Source organism: Etheostoma spectabile, chromosome 4 (genome assembly GCF_008692095.1).
Source record: "Etheostoma spectabile isolate EspeVRDwgs_2016 chromosome 4, UIUC_Espe_1.0, whole genome shotgun sequence".
Classification (NCBI taxonomy): domain Eukaryota; kingdom Metazoa; phylum Chordata; class Actinopteri; order Perciformes; family Percidae; genus Etheostoma; species Etheostoma spectabile.
In genome coordinates, this window is record NC_045736.1 from 18,136,171 (window position 1) to 18,153,110 (window position 16,940).

General features: G+C 39.2%; 1 protein-coding gene and 1 long non-coding RNA gene across 4 annotated transcripts in view; one reads left to right on the plus strand and one right to left on the minus strand.

The window, feature by feature from the left end:
- The window catches only part of LOC116687791 (RNA-binding motif, single-stranded-interacting protein 2), a 25,469-nt gene extending 24,112 nt beyond the window's left edge, over nucleotides 1–1,357 (minus strand). For 2 of the 3 annotated variants that reach the window (XM_032513400.1, XM_032513398.1), the window contains exon 1: nucleotides 1,098–1,357. In XM_032513400.1, the coding sequence (XP_032369291.1) occupies nucleotides 1,098–1,169 (72 nt within the window). In that variant the 5' untranslated portion in view covers nucleotides 1,170–1,357. The remainder of the gene's footprint in view (nucleotides 1–1,097) is intronic. The other variant, XM_032513399.1, reaches the window with a different exon arrangement.
- Nucleotides 1–5,471, plus strand: part of LOC116687793 (uncharacterized) — a 10,158-nt gene extending 4,687 nt beyond the window's left edge. Inside the window, exons 2-3 of the long non-coding RNA XR_004331634.1 lie at nucleotides 4,326–4,329; nucleotides 5,278–5,471. This is a non-coding gene — a long non-coding RNA (uncharacterized LOC116687793). The remainder of the gene's footprint in view (nucleotides 1–4,325; nucleotides 4,330–5,277) is intronic.
- Nucleotides 5,472–16,940: the final 11,469 nt, after the last annotated feature.

Consider the following 16,940-nt stretch of genomic DNA (forward strand, 5'->3'; position numbering starts at 1 on the left):
TCAATATACATTTTCCAAATGCCATTTAGATTTCCCATAGCACAGCACACAGCAACACAGTCTGTGAAAAGCAGCCAGAGAAGAAGAACAGGAAGAGCTACTGTGAATTTAGTGGACGTGAAATCACAACGTAATGTTGCCATGTAGGCTATAATGAAATAGCTTTTACCATCACTTCTAAGCCATTATGGTCTATAGAGAGAGAACACACAAACGTGCAACCTACACTATACACAGCTCAGTAAAAGGATTTTAGAAAGCAAAAAAAAATCTATGCCAAAAAATCAGCTCTGCCAGCAGTAGCCAGAAATAAATGCATTTTAACACAAATTTGTAATTAGGTAGGCTGTTTCATTTGTTTTCCTAATCTTGTCCTGCTGTCAAATCATCAAATCTTGTTGCGAGTGTCCTTCCCTCACATATTGGTTACCAAAATGACCATGTCAACATTGAATGTAATGACCAGAGCGCGATTCACAATTCTGGGAATGTAGTCATCCTGGTCTGGTGGGATTTTCAAGGGGTGGGGCATATTCTGCTTTCAGATGAGAAACGAGGGAGAGAAAAAAACTTTGCAAAACTTACGCGGCAGCGGAGACAATGACGACCTGATTTATTAACACTAGATGTGAGTGTCCGGAGTAATTCATTTTGTAACATGTTTCCCTCAGCCTGCCTTGAACCCTACCCCCCACTTCCACAAACACATCCAGGCACAGACGCGCTATCCCAACGCGCTACAGTTCACCCATAAAAGTTGCTTTCCACCATTGACTTTTTTTTCAAATGAGTGAGCAGAGCCGTATCGACATCCTTACTGTAGTACACACAAAGAAATACTATGAAATAAAACACCAGGGGTCCAACATGACAGGACCGAGCGGCAGCTCATTTTCCTACCTACACAAACCACGGAGTACGGCGGCTCTGTACGTCGATTTTCACTCCAATAAGTCTGAAGTTAAATTCGGTGCGTTTGGCTTTTCAAGGACACTGCAGCTCACTGTCACAAGCCCTTTTCTGTCGCAACAAACGCGGGCTTGTTGCCCTGCAGTGCGAACAAGCCTTAAATAAAGGGGAATCCCGAAAGCGTTTACCTTTTTGCTGTTTCTGCTGTTATAGCCGTTGTATGGGTTGATTCCTGCCCTTGGCGGTACGGAGAGCAGCATTTTTCTCGGCGCTATGTCCGGAGCGGCGAGCACAGCCCAGGCTGCCAGCTGACGTCAGCAGCTGGGGAAGTGAGTGCCTGGAGTCCTGCTGCTTGACTGCAAGTGGTGCTGCTGCTGCGGCGGCGGCATGACAGGGGCCCCACTGCTGGCCTCTGGGCTACTTTTGAGGGCCCTTCACACGGATACAGGTGGTCGACTGAGAAAAGCGGATTATCTCGACATCACTCACCTCCCACTGTTATTTCTCTCCCAGGGAAGAATAACTAGAAAAAAGCTCTCAAAACTGTGACTCTTATAACAAAACGCTCGTAAAATCAAGTTTTTGAGGGTCCTTGATTCTCTCCTTGACCTCACGTCACTTCATTAGAGAATCATTCTTTTTTTATTTTTTAGAAATCCTAATTTGTTTTACTTGCATTAAAATAGCATAACAAAAAATTTAAACTAGGCCATTGTCATAGGTGTGATTTAAGGGGGGGGGGGGGGGGTGAAGGAGGGGGATAATCAGAACTGACCAATCAACCCTTTTCCTTACATAAAGACATTACATAAAGACATTTGTACCATAACTTGATGCTGGAAAGGCTCACATTGTTGCAGAAATTTTCCCAGGAATGCAGAAAATGTAATGTTTGATGGGCAAAATTTTAATTTTACTTAAAAGTGGAGATGTTGAACCGATGTACCCAAAGTTATGCCATTGGCTACAGTATATCCAATCTTATGTGATATGATATAACACTGAACTATTTATTTGCAAATTTGACAATATCACTTACGCATATTACAACTCTACTAACTACTATCCAGAAAAACAGTTTTTGTAACTACATTTTTGCAGGCCTATCTATAAAACCAACTTTAAATGAACACAAGAGTTTGGGCTTGACATGGTTTAACAAAACTAAAAAACTGAGCTTCAGGAGATCTTCTAACAAAAAACTTCCCTGCAAAAAAAAGATACAATGGTAAAAATGTTAAGCCCACATATAGCTAAAACTACAAACTTCAAGAGATTAAGGGCATTCATGAAGGATCATGCCAGACAATTTCAGCGTGACATGTTTTTGGAAGTAATATCTCTGCTTCAATAATATTGAATCAGCGCAGGTTTAAAAAAGCTGACGACAACATTCAGACCTCTTATCTGTGATAAGGGCATGCTATAACAACTCCACCACCTTTTAACCCAACCAGAGCGTGTGTACGTGTACCCTTTTTTTGTTTTGCCGCTGTCCTCTTCTTTCTTTGTGTAACCTTCTCCCATGTTTGTTTGTATTGACTGCTATGCACTCTTTAACTCTGTGGTAGAAATTTGCTACACAAACAATGTCATTCACAAAGTTATAACAAGTCAGGAATTCTGGATAATTAAAATTCCCTTTATGAACATGTATGAATGTAAAAGTTCCGACAGTTCATAAAAGAATTCATTGCATTCCTCTAATGCAAAGATGACATATCATATAACAATAACAATTCTCTGCTTCATTTTCAATTACTTAGTAAAAAAACAGTCTCCCACTAAATACCTTAAATTCCCTTTAATTTTAATCAAACTTTGCCAATGAGCTATATCTGATAATTCGGTCAATGCTTATATAACAATCATCTGGGTCATTTGTTTTGTCATTTTTATACACATAATAAAAAAGTAAAAAAAGGCGTGTACTTCTTTTAAGTAGAATAATACTGAAGCTTGGACTTGGTGTCCGACGTTTTCTTTGGGATTTTGCCTTGTCTTACGTGATAATGTACAGGAGCAGCTGATGATCAAAAGTCCCTCATATGGTTTGGTTTGTGCTGCGGCTACTCTACATCTCTTACACTGCGGTGATTCTGCTGCCTTCCTCCCATGCAAACAAAAATTCTTCCATTAACATGTTGTGATCAATTATGCAACAACACACTGATGCAAAGCAGCTTCACACAACACGCATCAGAAAAAGTGAAAACTCTTGAGGGTGTGAGACAGAGGCAGCCAACAGCTAAGCACAGCATTGCAGAGATCATTTCTTGTTAAAGGCCTAAAATAGAAACATCTGCATAGTCCAGTGATGTATGTGGACTGATCAGGTGTAAGGCAGTTGGGCCAGTGTATCTGGTGCCCACACTAACAGTTTCCAGCAGTTTCCTCTGAAGAGCACAGACAAAGGTTGTCAAACAGCACAACACACACACACACACACACACACACACACACAACACACACACACACACACACACACACACACACACACACACACACACACACACACACACACACACACACACACACACACACAGAGGGTGTTAAAACTAAACATTTGCCATTGAAGTGTGAATAAGCGGTGTCCTGAATTTAACTTTCACATTTTATCCATGCCTTCCTCATCAGTGACTCTGGCTTCTTATCTAATTCAGCTATATTTAAATGCCTTTTTACTTTCTCCTGTTGCCAGTGATTGGCTGAGAGATGTTTCCCAACACAGATGGCAGCTGAAACCTGATGCCTAAAATGCAGATACATTTAAATAATCAGTACTGGTAACACTACAAGGCAATGGCTATTACCGTAATTACACTACAACGGATTTCTGCTACTCTTAATATTTCAGGGTAGCCTAAGTTATGCAACTTCCAAGTCATATGCTTTATCAATGCGCCATGGACAGCTCACTATGGATAGCATAACATGTAATTTCATTAAGTATGCAAAAACCCTGCAGGAAAAAGAGTGAATCATATTTTTGGTGGCCAGTTTGACTTCCCCTCAGAATGTAAGTGCCTGCTATTCAAATGAGGGAGCTGAGCGAGACAACATTGCCAAGCCTCAAAACTAAAGTTTGCCTATAGCTCAAAACAGATACAGAAACATGCAGTTTATAATGTGGAAGGTTAATGAATCTTGTAAAAACTTATCAACGGAAAAGTAAATGATATGTCGAAATGTTTTCAAAAACATGCAAACAATAATTAACATTAAAAAGTTGACAATCATTTTCTGCATTGTCCTTAATACATTTATTATATTTCATGTAAGAACTTAACCAGTTGCAGAATTAGTCAAATTTGCATGTCCCTGTCTTGGTGAGCTCTTCTTAACACACAGACTGCCACTTCGTTAGCCATGAGCACTGCATGCCCTGTAATGGACTGTAAAATGACAAATTACAGTATTGTGAACAGCGCTTCCATGAATAAGCACCGTTAGCACTTTGCATTGGTCTCATTCAGTCCAGCAGCCAGTATGTGGGCTGTTCCTCTGTCGATATTTAGGAACACATCAGTGACATTGTTGCACTGAGCAGAACCTTAGTCTGGCACAACTGTCGTCAAAGCCACTTTGACGACATGAACATTGTTTGGACGTCAACAGGCTCGTTGCTAAGTAACCCAGCCCCCTCCATCCCAAGTGATCCGGCCTGTGAATCTATACTTATTACCTCGAGGGAAGCTAAGCAGTGTGTATGTGGGAGTGTGTGTGTATATGGGTGCTTGTGAATGTGTGTGTGTGTGTGTGGCAGTGTGTGTGTGTAAGTTGATGAATTGCCTGATTATCTGTGGGCTATTGAAATTTTCCAGTTTAATATATTACAACCTCGATGTGGGAGTGAACCGTAACATTTGAGTGTTTCTAAACACAGATCAAAGGTCATTCTTTTAGCTTCATCTGATCCAGTTTTGTGTTGAAACGTGCTTCCTCTGTTTGTTGTTATCTAAAATAATATATGCAACTTATTTTAGCTGATATTACAGTAAAGTCTATCTTCATGGGGAACTTTAGCATGCCTTGCTTGGCAGCTGGATTATCACAATATCAAGCAAGAATTGGGCCCACATCACACAAAAATCCATCTTGTGGCTTATTTTTTGACTTATTAATTTATCGACAAATAACATGGTAAATATATAAAACAAACAAAAACAAAACATGCCAGGGGATCAGAACATAGATACACATCATAAAAAAATTCACAAAAGGATGGTTTTATGATTGTCAGGCTACAAGTAATGTGTTTGTGTCTGGACTACCAGTTCACTGACCAATCAGCGTCACTCAGCAAGTGGCAGCAGATCAAGCATCAATCATCACAACCATGCATATACTTAATACTCAACTTAATAGAATATTGGCCGCTGAGCCATTTTTTCAGTGTCTGCCTAAAACCTCCTAAACTTTTGACCGTCTTTAGATTTCCTGGCAACCTGTTCAACAGGCTTGTTGCTACATACAAAAAGGACTCCTTACCTAAATTACTCTTAACTCTAGGAGTTACAAAATCAGTAGTGCTTCCCGTGGTGGAGTGGCTGTGAACATCTCTTTCTGCTAAAACAATCAACAGTTGGGGACAACCCCATACACAGTACCATGATGATGTACCATGCACAGGTGAATCTGAGAGACTCACTCTTCAACTTTTAACCACCCAGTAGTCTCAAAATGAGAAGTGTCAAAATGGGATCTTATGGGGAGGTTAAGAATAAGCCTCAAAACCTTATTGTGAGCAATCTGATGCCCATGTTTCAGGTGCTTAAGACCCCTTTATACATGAGCAGCATGCAAAGTCAAAATAAGGCTGAATTAGAGCACTTGCCAGTGTTAACATTGCTTTCTTGTCCAGAAACCTTGAGATTCTTGCCAAGAAACGTACTCCTTAATTTACCTTGGCAAGTACCTTTTGCGCTTGGCCCACTCCAGTCAAGTGGCAGTTCAGCACACAACCAAGCTAAGTAACTCATTAATGAGATTAATGTAAGTCATTTACATTAATCTCATTATCTCCAACTAAGACCTTAAAATCAGGGGATCTTTTCAGTTTTATCTTTGGGTTGAGACATTGGTTGAAACGTTGTTCCCCCAATATCCACCACCTGCCTCCCATCTTTTAGATAAGACCTCACCCACCTGACTGCTAAGTCATTAAAACCAATGACCTTTTATTTTAACAGTATCAAAGGCCTTCTGTAGGTCTAACATGACCATACCACAAAAAATGACCTTTATCTACCGCCATCCGGATGTATTCGGTTAGATAGAGTAAAAAGGTGTCAGTGGAATGTGATTATATTATATATTTGTCAATCTGTTAAAAAATGATCTTTCAATTATCTTTGACAGACTACACACAACAGAAACAGGTCTGTATTTTCCATGGTCTAATTTACTACGTTTCTTGTAAAGTGGAATCACTATGGCAAGCTTAAAGTCAGTGGGGAAATGTCCTTGCTCTATAGACATGTTTATATGAGTAACACATGGGGTGATGACCTCAGCAGCGTCTCTAAAGAATCCAAATGGAACATTGTCAAAGCCAGTGGCTTTTGAGCTAAGTAGATATCTCAAGCTTGTCAAATACAACTGCCTCTGACACCTTTTCAAAAGAGAAGCCATCTGCTTTAACCTTATGCTGAGAATAAAAGTCAAGGATGTGACTTTCACCGTACCGCCCTGACTGCTCAGGTAGTTTTTTCACCAGTTTACTAGCAACTGATGAGAAGTAGTTGTCAAAACCATCTGCCACTTTCACCTTTTCTGTTGCAACTTTTTGCTGCTTGAGGGAGTTCCATAACTTATGTGAATAATTTCTATTTTCCAATAATTTCTACATTTGAAACAGGCCTTTTTAGCATTAACTAATCTGCTCACTTCAATTCTCACCTTTTCGTACTCTGTCCAATTCGGATCATCCTTGTTTCTCTTGAATGTGGCAACACAGCACACCAGTTTATTACATTCAAACGGTCATCAAGTGCTTCTTTGCTATTCCTTTTCAGCGACCTGATTCTTATAGAGCTGGCAATTGAGCACGGCTTTATTTATCTTTCAAGTACAGAAAACAATAGAATGATCACTCAGTCCATAATTAATTACCCCACTTACTGCTATTCTAGTCTTTTCTTACACTAGAACAAGGTCAATAATAGTTTGAGTGGAAGAATAGACAGGTGTTGGTTCTTTAATCAGCTGATGTAAACTAGATGACCAACAAAAAAATCCTTAATGCCTTATAGCCGGAAAGATCTGTCTTTCAAGTGTCATTATTAAAATCTCCTATCATGATAACTTCTGATTTAACAAAGTGCATAGACTTTGAGCAGACTTCTTCCAGAAGTTCGTAAAACTAAGATAGGCTTGCTCTTTGGCTACAGAATGTTTAACCAGACCGCTTCAATTTAGTCATTATTCAAGTCTGTTCTCTGATTAAAACCAATGTCTGCTCTCACATAAACACACACACCTCCACCTTAACGGTTTCAGTCTCTCCTGATGGTTCTGTGTTACAAACCATCTGGCGCATCAGGATAAACTTTAACATAAAACACAGCAAAACAGCTCAAGGCATTCTCATGAACCGATTTGTATGATACAAAAAACACATGCACAGCAATTTTTTATGATATCCTACAAAATTAGGCGACCGCCCGCTGGACACAACCGTCACAGGACTGATGTTAAGTTTAACAGTCTTTACAAATAAATTTGATTACAGGGCACCGTGAGGCAGTCGTTTCAAAGGCCATTGCAATTGAGTTTAGGCGAGAAAAAGATGACCTTCAAGCAGCGACAACAGTTAAGTTTAGGCACCAAAACGACAATCAGAAAACAAAATCTGGGTTTGGACTTAAACCCCTGTTCCCTTGAGTAGTACTCCTGGGAAACGGCTGGCTGAAAGTCCTGTGATTTTCCTGGGAGACAAACTCCACTCCCTCGTTTGAAAAGCCCTGTTTCATAAGTGCTGTCTTATACAGCAGTGGCCGCGCTGGGGCATTCCGCAATAAACATGTGGAGTACATACAAATTACAGTGCTTTACTTATTCAGAACTATATGAATGGTTCATGAGAACAGCCTGAACTAGCTAACAACAACTGCCACCCATATACAACCTATTAAGGACAGCATCACATGTTGAGGAAATACCGCCCTTCCACCCTTTGCCTGCATTAACAACCAACACAACACACCCACACACAAATACCCACACCCACAACAGCATCAATGCCATGGGGGTGAACCTTTGTCATCAAAGTGGGCTGTTGTTTGGGAGGAAGGGGAGCGGTGTGTGTGTGTGTGGGGGGGGGGGGACTTCATGTGTGAGTGAGAGACTGTCAGTGTGGGGTTCAAGGTTAGAATGGCTAACAGAGGGGGAGAAAGGGAGAAAGAGAAAGATTCAGTTTGAAAAGTTTACATTTGAAAGTTGTGTACACTAGTAAAGGGTGAAAGTAAAAAAGAATACACACTTTTAGTGGACTTCATCAGAAACTGATCTAGAAAGAATCTCTGCGTACAAGTAGCTCAAGTTAAAAAAACTATTACATTTTAATTTATGTTTATCCATGACGGTTATCATTAGACATCTATAATTCTCACGTAATTCATCCAGCAACAATAATTTTGGTTTGCATTCGCTGGACTGGTAAGTGTCAGAAATAATGCTGTGAATTTCAAAATAAACATTTTTTCATGGTAATGAACATACAGAATGCAATAAAACATACAATACCACATATTGAGCTCACAAAAGGTAGCTGAAGATTGACTCTAGTTTACTCTAGTTTTTGATTTAATGAACTACATATGTGCACTTGTAATAATGCTTCTGCTCAACAGGGAAATCAGCAGGATATTTTCACACTATTTAGTTGCAGTAAATGAGAAGTGTGTTATGCAGCACAGACAAACAGATGGATGATTGCTTGCTTCACGTGAGAGAAGTTACTTTACATGTTGTTGAACAGACCACACACACACACACACACACACACACATACACACACCACACACACACACATACACACACACACACACACCACACACACACACACACACACACACACACCACACACACACACCAACACACACACACTCACACACTCAGTCAAGCATTCTCTGTGGCTGGAATGTGTTTTTGAGGGAGAGTGAGAAAGAGGAAGTTTTGGTGAGGAAGGCTCGAGGGGAACAAAAAACAAATGAATATCATATGTGCTCATGAATCCCTCTAGTATTTTCTTGGGTTAATGTAAATATATGTGTGTGTTTAGTGTGTATGTGTAGTGAGATCAATGCCCATCCCATTTCTTTGCCTCCTTTTAATTTAAGCTCCACTACAATTTAAACAAAAAAAAATGTTTGGTAAAGGTTTTGGGGGACAAAGACATGCCTCAGACCCTGTCTGCCCGAACTCTCTTCCTTTTTTAATCCATCCTCAGTATAGGCTACATTTAAACATTTAAATTAGGACTACATTTACAGAGTATTTATTAAGTATCAAAAACAAAGAGTTTTGGAGTATCCGTCTAGTTGGTTTCACTGTTGCTTGATTGGTACAGGTTAGTAACATGTCAAACCTAACCATCCCAGGACATGACTAAGAGGTTGGCACAGAGAAACTGCGTATTTGAAAATAAAAGGCATTACAATTCTGAACATGGTACCATTACCTATCAAGTTCAGCAGAACCTGATGAAAAAAACTCAATTAGTCCTTCTTTGTTTTCTTTTTGTAAATTAGTTTTCAAGACTCTCTTGAGTGGGGTATTTACTCTATGTTCCAGCTGGAAGTAATCTGAGCAACAAATGTAAGTGTAAAGAAGCAGAAACGAGTCTGGTGATGGAGTGGGAGGGAAGGAAAGGGGACGAGGGCAGGGGGAAGGGGAGAGAGAGCCAAACGGATGGGGGGAAGGGCTGTTTGTGCATGCCTCAAATTCCTTAGGTGTTATCAGCATTGCCTGCTCCATAATTGGTTCTTTTGAGGGGGGGGGCAAGATCTTTGAACTTTGATACCGCCTTTTTTGACTTTGCTGTTCAATTGATGATTAAAGTCAAAGAACATATATGTTTTTTCATCACTTAGAACTAAAAATGCATTGTTAAGATTTTAAAGTTTGTGTTGATTCTCGCGGCCATTTAGACAAAAGCGGTAGTGTTTTTACCACACCTGCTGTCGTAAAGGTCTTTTCTACACGGTGCAGTATTACCCACTGTGTTACTAAATTAGCGTTGCCAGGTAGTCATGTAGTCACAATGAATATTTTGCTAAAACAGAACTTTGCATTAGAGAATGTCTTACAGATGCATTGTTGCGTTTCAAATGTTGCACATGATAGTCACTGTGTCACGGGCCAATGCATTAAAAATTTGTTACAGCAACCAATGTAATGGTTTAGATTTATATAGAGCATTTCATGAAACCCTGGGACACTTTATGCAAGTACAGTGGGACATAAAGGAAATAGTAGATCAAAACAAACACAATTAAAAAGAAATAAAAAACGGTGCTAAATGGAAGGGGGCGTAATTTAATGTTGACTACTGACACACAACCACATCTCACATTGTACAGTTACTTTATGAATGAAATAGACATGGTACATACCTGAGGGCCAATTCGGGGAAGTTTTGAATAATTTACAATCCTGTAATTGTCTCCATCTGTTGAAAGCCCGACCAACTCTGGTTTTCCCCTGTCATCTGTCTCTCTCCCTTTAGCTTTTAGTTCTACGTTTATTTCCTTTTTTCTGTGATGGTCCTGCCCAAGCATCCGTCATAACTACAACAGATAACTTTTAAAATCAAATCAAAATACAATTAGGCCTAAATAAAAAAAATCCTGCTACCTTTTACCTGGTTGGTACTTAAATACAGGCTTTTCAGGTGTTACAACGAAATCTGTGACCCTTCAAAATGTGTGCTCTGTAGCGCCGTTTACCTGCCGAAAAATCATTTTGTGACTTTGCGGGAAAAATCGTACCCGGGCAAAGAAATTATAAAAACTAGATAAAACTAGCGCATTTTCTTACTGTTAGTCTTGTTGCAGGTCATTTATGATCATCAGATGAAAAAATTACACAGTTTCAGAAACAAGTTACGTATAGTTACTTTAATCAAATCATGACTCTTTTTAAGAGCTTGTTATGGCTAATTGTAATTTGATGATATAACTGATGTTCTTTTATTAAAAGTCTCTAGTAAAGTAAAAAAACAACAACAATACTTATCCATGTTTCTACTTTTAACTTCTCATAGCTAGACATTGACCCGCACCAACTTATCTAAATCGTTAATCGTTGGAAATGTAGTTATGTTTGTCAATTACTGTCAACTCTTTACTTGAATTATCTTTTTGTCATTTCAGAATGGCTGCATTGAGTATCCCACTGAATGGGGACACTGCATTAGAGGGACACACACACAGGATGGGATTCTGGGAACTTTGATTGATGAGGTAATCCATCTGGCTCTGAAGCAAGCGAGGGGAGGGTGAGAGCCACTGCGAAGGGATGGAGAAAGGGAGTGTAGAAAGATGAGTGACGATGTAAATCCAAATTATGATGCAGTTTGTGTATTTTTCAGGCAGATGTGTGTGTGTGAGTGTGTGAGCGTGTGTGTGTGTGTGTGTGTGTGTGTGTGTGTGGATATGAATGGTGTAGAAGGGTTCAGATATTATAGGTCCCATATATTATAAGTAGATATTGACATTAATTCTTTAAACCGTTCATACTTGGTTGGATTATCCGAAATGTGCGGTATCTTAACAACAGTAATATAGTGTGAGAACCAGCACTGACCTGTCTCTCCTCTTTGGGCTTCAACCTGGCTTCCATCACAGCTGCAGTGAACTGGGCGGAGGTGCATCATGGGCCTTAGCTGTGGATGAAAGAATGACGCATGCAATACTTGCTCCAGTCATGACACAAACCAGATGAATGGTGTTTTCACTTACTCTGGCAATAAATTCGCCCTGGAAAGAAACTCAACAGCAGAAGTGGTCTTTTTTATCTGGACACTAATAACCAGCAGTTCTCTGGTATTTAAGCCTATGATGTGAAATCTCACAAGAAGAGGAATAACTCAGTCAACATCAGTCTATTGAGATAGATTTGAAAAAAAGAAGTGACCAATGCTTTGCTGCTGCATAATATTGGTACTTTTGTTCATTGATATCTTACTTAAATACATCTTGTCTTGCAAGTTATTAGGATACTAACATTTTGCAACTGGTTTTATTTTTAATAGAAATGTTCTTTTTTTCTCCTTTTACATTGTCTCTATGCTATTCAGTTTTTAATTTACTATCATACTACATTTTGAGGGTTGTTAAATATCAAATATCAAAGGCAAGGTAATCAGGCTATCATGACTTGACTGGCAATCGAGACAGTAATCTTGACATAAAGAATGAATTTTGTCCAAAGAAGCGTGGTTAAATCCTTTAAAACTACAGCTTCAAAAATGACCCATTCAGCAGACAGAGTCTGATGTCACAACATGGTGCTGCAGAGACACATATAAATACACCAGAGCTCAGAGATGAAAGAGTTGAAGCATTAATGCTGTGCAAAATTTCAGAATAATGAAAGATGTGTATGCACAGTATTAATGAGTCACTTTCTAAGACTTATTGGTAAAACGTGAGAAGAAAGGATGATGTAAAAAGGATGACTCATGATCCTGGGAGAGTCAACAATCTTTTAACATCCTCAGCTTTCATCGTGAAGAGGCTAGATAGAGGATTATATTGAGAAATTAATAGAAATGTTGTGAGCGATAGAAGACATTAACATTACCTTTTCTCTTTTGTTGCTTTTACAAAGTTATGAAACAAATTGATTTTGTTTTTGGAAAAGTGTAAAACAAAGACGCTAATTTGGTTTACAAATTGTCTTGAATGTGCAGTGATGTTTGCAGGGGGCCTGGCCTGCTCTCCTTGATGTCTGTCATCTGTGTTATGCTTCCATCTGCTGGTAGATAGTGTTGGAGTAAAGTGGAGTAAACATTACTCCACTTAAAATACAATTTTCATGCTCAATATTAATACTGTGAACCCTTAGATTCATCTGACAACCCCTTTGTGGGGCTTGCCGACTACCATGGTCGGGAACCACTAGTTTAAGTAACAAACATTTATGCCAGATTAAGGACAAATCATATTACACACTTACAGTAACATAAACATTGTATGTACGTCTGTCCATCCAGGGAGAGGGATCTCAGTTGCTTTTCCTTAGTGTTTTTCAAATTTGTTATTATATATTATTAAAATGAGAGGGTCCAAGGGTAGCTGGTGTCAGCATGGTGGCCCGATGGTTTTCACTGTGGCCTCGCAGCAGCAAGGTCATGGGTTTAAATCTGGGTTGTTGTGACCCTATCCATGTTTTTGAGGGTCTCCTTTGGGTGCTCTGTTTTCCACCACCACCAAAAAATATGTACCAGGTTTTCCAGTCAGTGCCCTGGATCAAGGCACTGGCTCCGATCTGGAGTTGGGCCCCACTGTAAATGGCTTCCCACTGCTCCATTGAGGGATGGGTTAAATGCTGAGAACACACTTCGCTACATGTATATGTGACAATTTTATTTTTTCTTTACTCACTACCTATTTGCTGTACAGATTGTAAAGCCCCTTGAGGCAAATTTGTGATTTTTAATATTGGGTTATATAAATTGTTTTGACTTGACATTGATAATGGGGCAACTGAAAGACACTTTTTTCAGAATGAAGTACGTACAAACAACAACAAAAAAACACATAGTTGGATTTATTTCATCTTTAATGCATGTGTCTTTCCTCCTCCATTTGACCATTCTACCCAGAGAAAAATGCTCAAAATTGCAAAAAGAAAGTAAGTAGCTGAATTATGCCAAAGTGATGAAAACTGAATACTTAAACACTAATGAAAGTAATAAAGTAAAAATTTGAATGGTGGTGGTGTTCTGAAAACAGAGATTGAGAAGAAAAAAAACAACGTACGCTTTTAGACAAACATTTGTGATGTTACGTAAAAAGTTCAATAGGGAAAACAGCCCCACCTTGAGGCTGACGTAGTACATAAAAATGTGAAATGCCTTTGTGCAAATGTCTGTGCATAACACATATGAATGCCTAGTGTGTGTGGTGTGTGTGTGTGTGTGTGTGTGTGTGTGTGTGTGTGTGTGGTGTGTGTGTGCAATGACGTTTAAAACAACTGTGTTTCTTTTGTGCAGACTGGAACTCAACATTTGAAAGTTTTAGAATTGGTCTTGTGTGACTGTTGCTATGTAGGCCACACTAAAAGCACTAAATTAGGAACTTCCAGGTTTGCCAATCGTCTCAATGCAAATAAAAACATTAAAGGCTGAAGAATGAATTGGGTAAATAACTTACAATCCTGACTGAATTAACACAGAACAAAGCTTGAAACAAAGATTCTTTTAAGCGGCGTCTTGCCTGCAATAGCCTCATTTCATAAAAAAGCACTTTCTCTTTAGACTGGTGAGCCTCTAAAATCAAGAGAGAAGATTGTCGACATTATGCTGACAAGTGGCAATAACATTCTCTTTCATGTCTGTGATCACAACTCATTATGTGCAGACTCATTATATTCTTTTGTACATTATCACTGTGAAAAATATCTCTGAAAGAGACACACAACATACCTAAGACCAAAAGTCACTTCGGTGCTATGTTTAAGGATTTTTTTTCTGGGGATGGTTTCTGACACAAAGAACCTATTGTTCTTTGAAATATACTGGCAGTGTAGACCCGCTAGGTGTCAGTGCTGTGCAGCATTTCTTAGACTGGTCTGGGTGGCTTAGGTGGTCAATCTTAAAGTGCACCACTTGGAATAATCACTCTGAACTGATGTGTATAACACTACAAGTGTATGTCTAATCTGCATGATAAGGATGCTTCTGCCTGTGTATGTGTTCCTCTCTGTGCAGTATTGCCCGGCATTGAATTTCATACTATGTGGTGTGGGATCTGCACTGACGCCCACCGCAAGACCCTGCAGCGCAAACCTGCCTCACCCGCAAAGAAACCAGCATTGTGGGTGACCCCAGCCACCCCTCACACAGCCTCTTCAGCCTCCTGCCATGTGGGAGAAGGTTCCAGAGCCTCCAAGGCTGTTCTGCCAGACTGGCAAACAGCTTCATTAGCCAGGCTGTGTAGAAGCTCAACCCCCTCCACTCTCTCCCTCCCCTCCACTCAGCCACACTTTTTCACTTTATAGTTTTAACTTTCATTCTATATGTTTAATATATATATATATATATATATATATATATATATATATATATGGGTAAGTATAAAATTACATATGTATGTTAAAACTAACTTAAATGATGAGTGTTTCTGATGACAGACATGGACTTGCATATTGAGTCATTTGACTGGGATTCAAGACAAACGCTAATCACAAATTGCAACGCAATTTCGTCCTGTATGCACTCTGTACATATAAAATGACAAATAAAGTTGAAGTTGAAGTTTGAAGTTGAAATTATATGGTTTCAGACCTGACATAAATCAAAATGTCTAAAAAAATAAGGATTTGTTTATTTATTGTAATTATTATTATTATTATTATTATTATTATTATTATTATTAAGTCAGATATGTGTTATGTAATGTATCTCAGCTCACATATTCTAGAGAAATATGATCTCTCTTTTGCCTTATGTTTAAACAAACAATTTATGTGGAAAGACATAGTTTGGTCTCTGCTGCTCTGATCTAGCAATGTTTCACTCTCACATCCACACGTATACTTAGATGGACAAACTATAATCAAAGCATTTTAACATTTCACTTTTATAAAGTTGTATGTTCTACTAAAGATTATGTGATGTCTTTCAAAACCATAATTTTTTTGTCAGAGACACGTAGAAGATCTAGTCTTTGTCTTTGGTAAAATATGTTCCGCTCCCAAGGTTTACTTTTGTGTTACTCACATCATTCAAGAATTTCCTTCTTTTTTCAGAATGGCTTTTAATGCACAGCAGCGCTGTGACATTTTTCTTTGGTCCTTCTGCTTTTATGTAACCTTTTCTGATTTTACTGCATGTTAAGTTTTATCCTTGTTCCTTGATGTAAAGCACTTTGGATACCTGCTGGCTGCCGTAAAAGGCTGTATGAATAAACGTTGATTGATTGATTGATTGACTCAAATCTGTTAACTACCGTGTTCTACTCTTTGCACACCGCAGTATATTGCTTGTCATCGCTTACTGGACTGATATTTCTTCTTTACTTGTAACCTACAGCAACAAGCAGTTTGTACAGGATACAGGTAAAGTGATGGGGAATCTATAATAATATCATTAGGACCCTAAAGTGTCTGCAGACTGCTGTCAGTAATCTTGAGACACACGGTGGTTGTATAGTGTTGAAAAGACAGAGTGGAGAAGCTTCTCTGTTTGTGAAAGCATTGCAGTATTTTGGGAGATTTTTTAATGTGGCTCTTACAGGCTAGTTCCAGGGTTTGTGACAGATTTGGAGAGATGTTCAGAGAAGGGTATAAGGGTTATGGGCCCCCATGTTGGACCAGTAGGTTTTACAAACTAGAGAGTCCCAGTCTTTAACCTGTTCAGTCCGAAGTATCAACTTCATTGTAGTATATTTTAAAAAATTGGGTGTCATCAGCATAGCAGTGCAGATGGAGTCAAGTTTTTTTGTTGCCGGAAACTATTGTGTTGCTGTTAAAGAAGCTGTGGAGAGTGGGATGGTCTTTGATGTCAAATGCAGCACTCAGGCCCAGAAGAACCAGGGATAAGATGGTTTTGTGGTCATGGTATCGTTGACATGATCATAAAGTAAATTCCATAAACAAACACAACCTGTAGTGTTCATGGGTGGGAAGCCAGTGAGGGATCCCAGCTGACGGTTGTTGCTGCTGCATTGGAGACCACTGCATGTTGGTCGTCATGGCACCTGCACTGATGATGGTGGAATCTGGGAAGGACTGCATGAACCTCTTGCTCGTTATGTCTTCCATGAAGCTCTGGTGGGAGAAAATATGCTAGTGACACTATA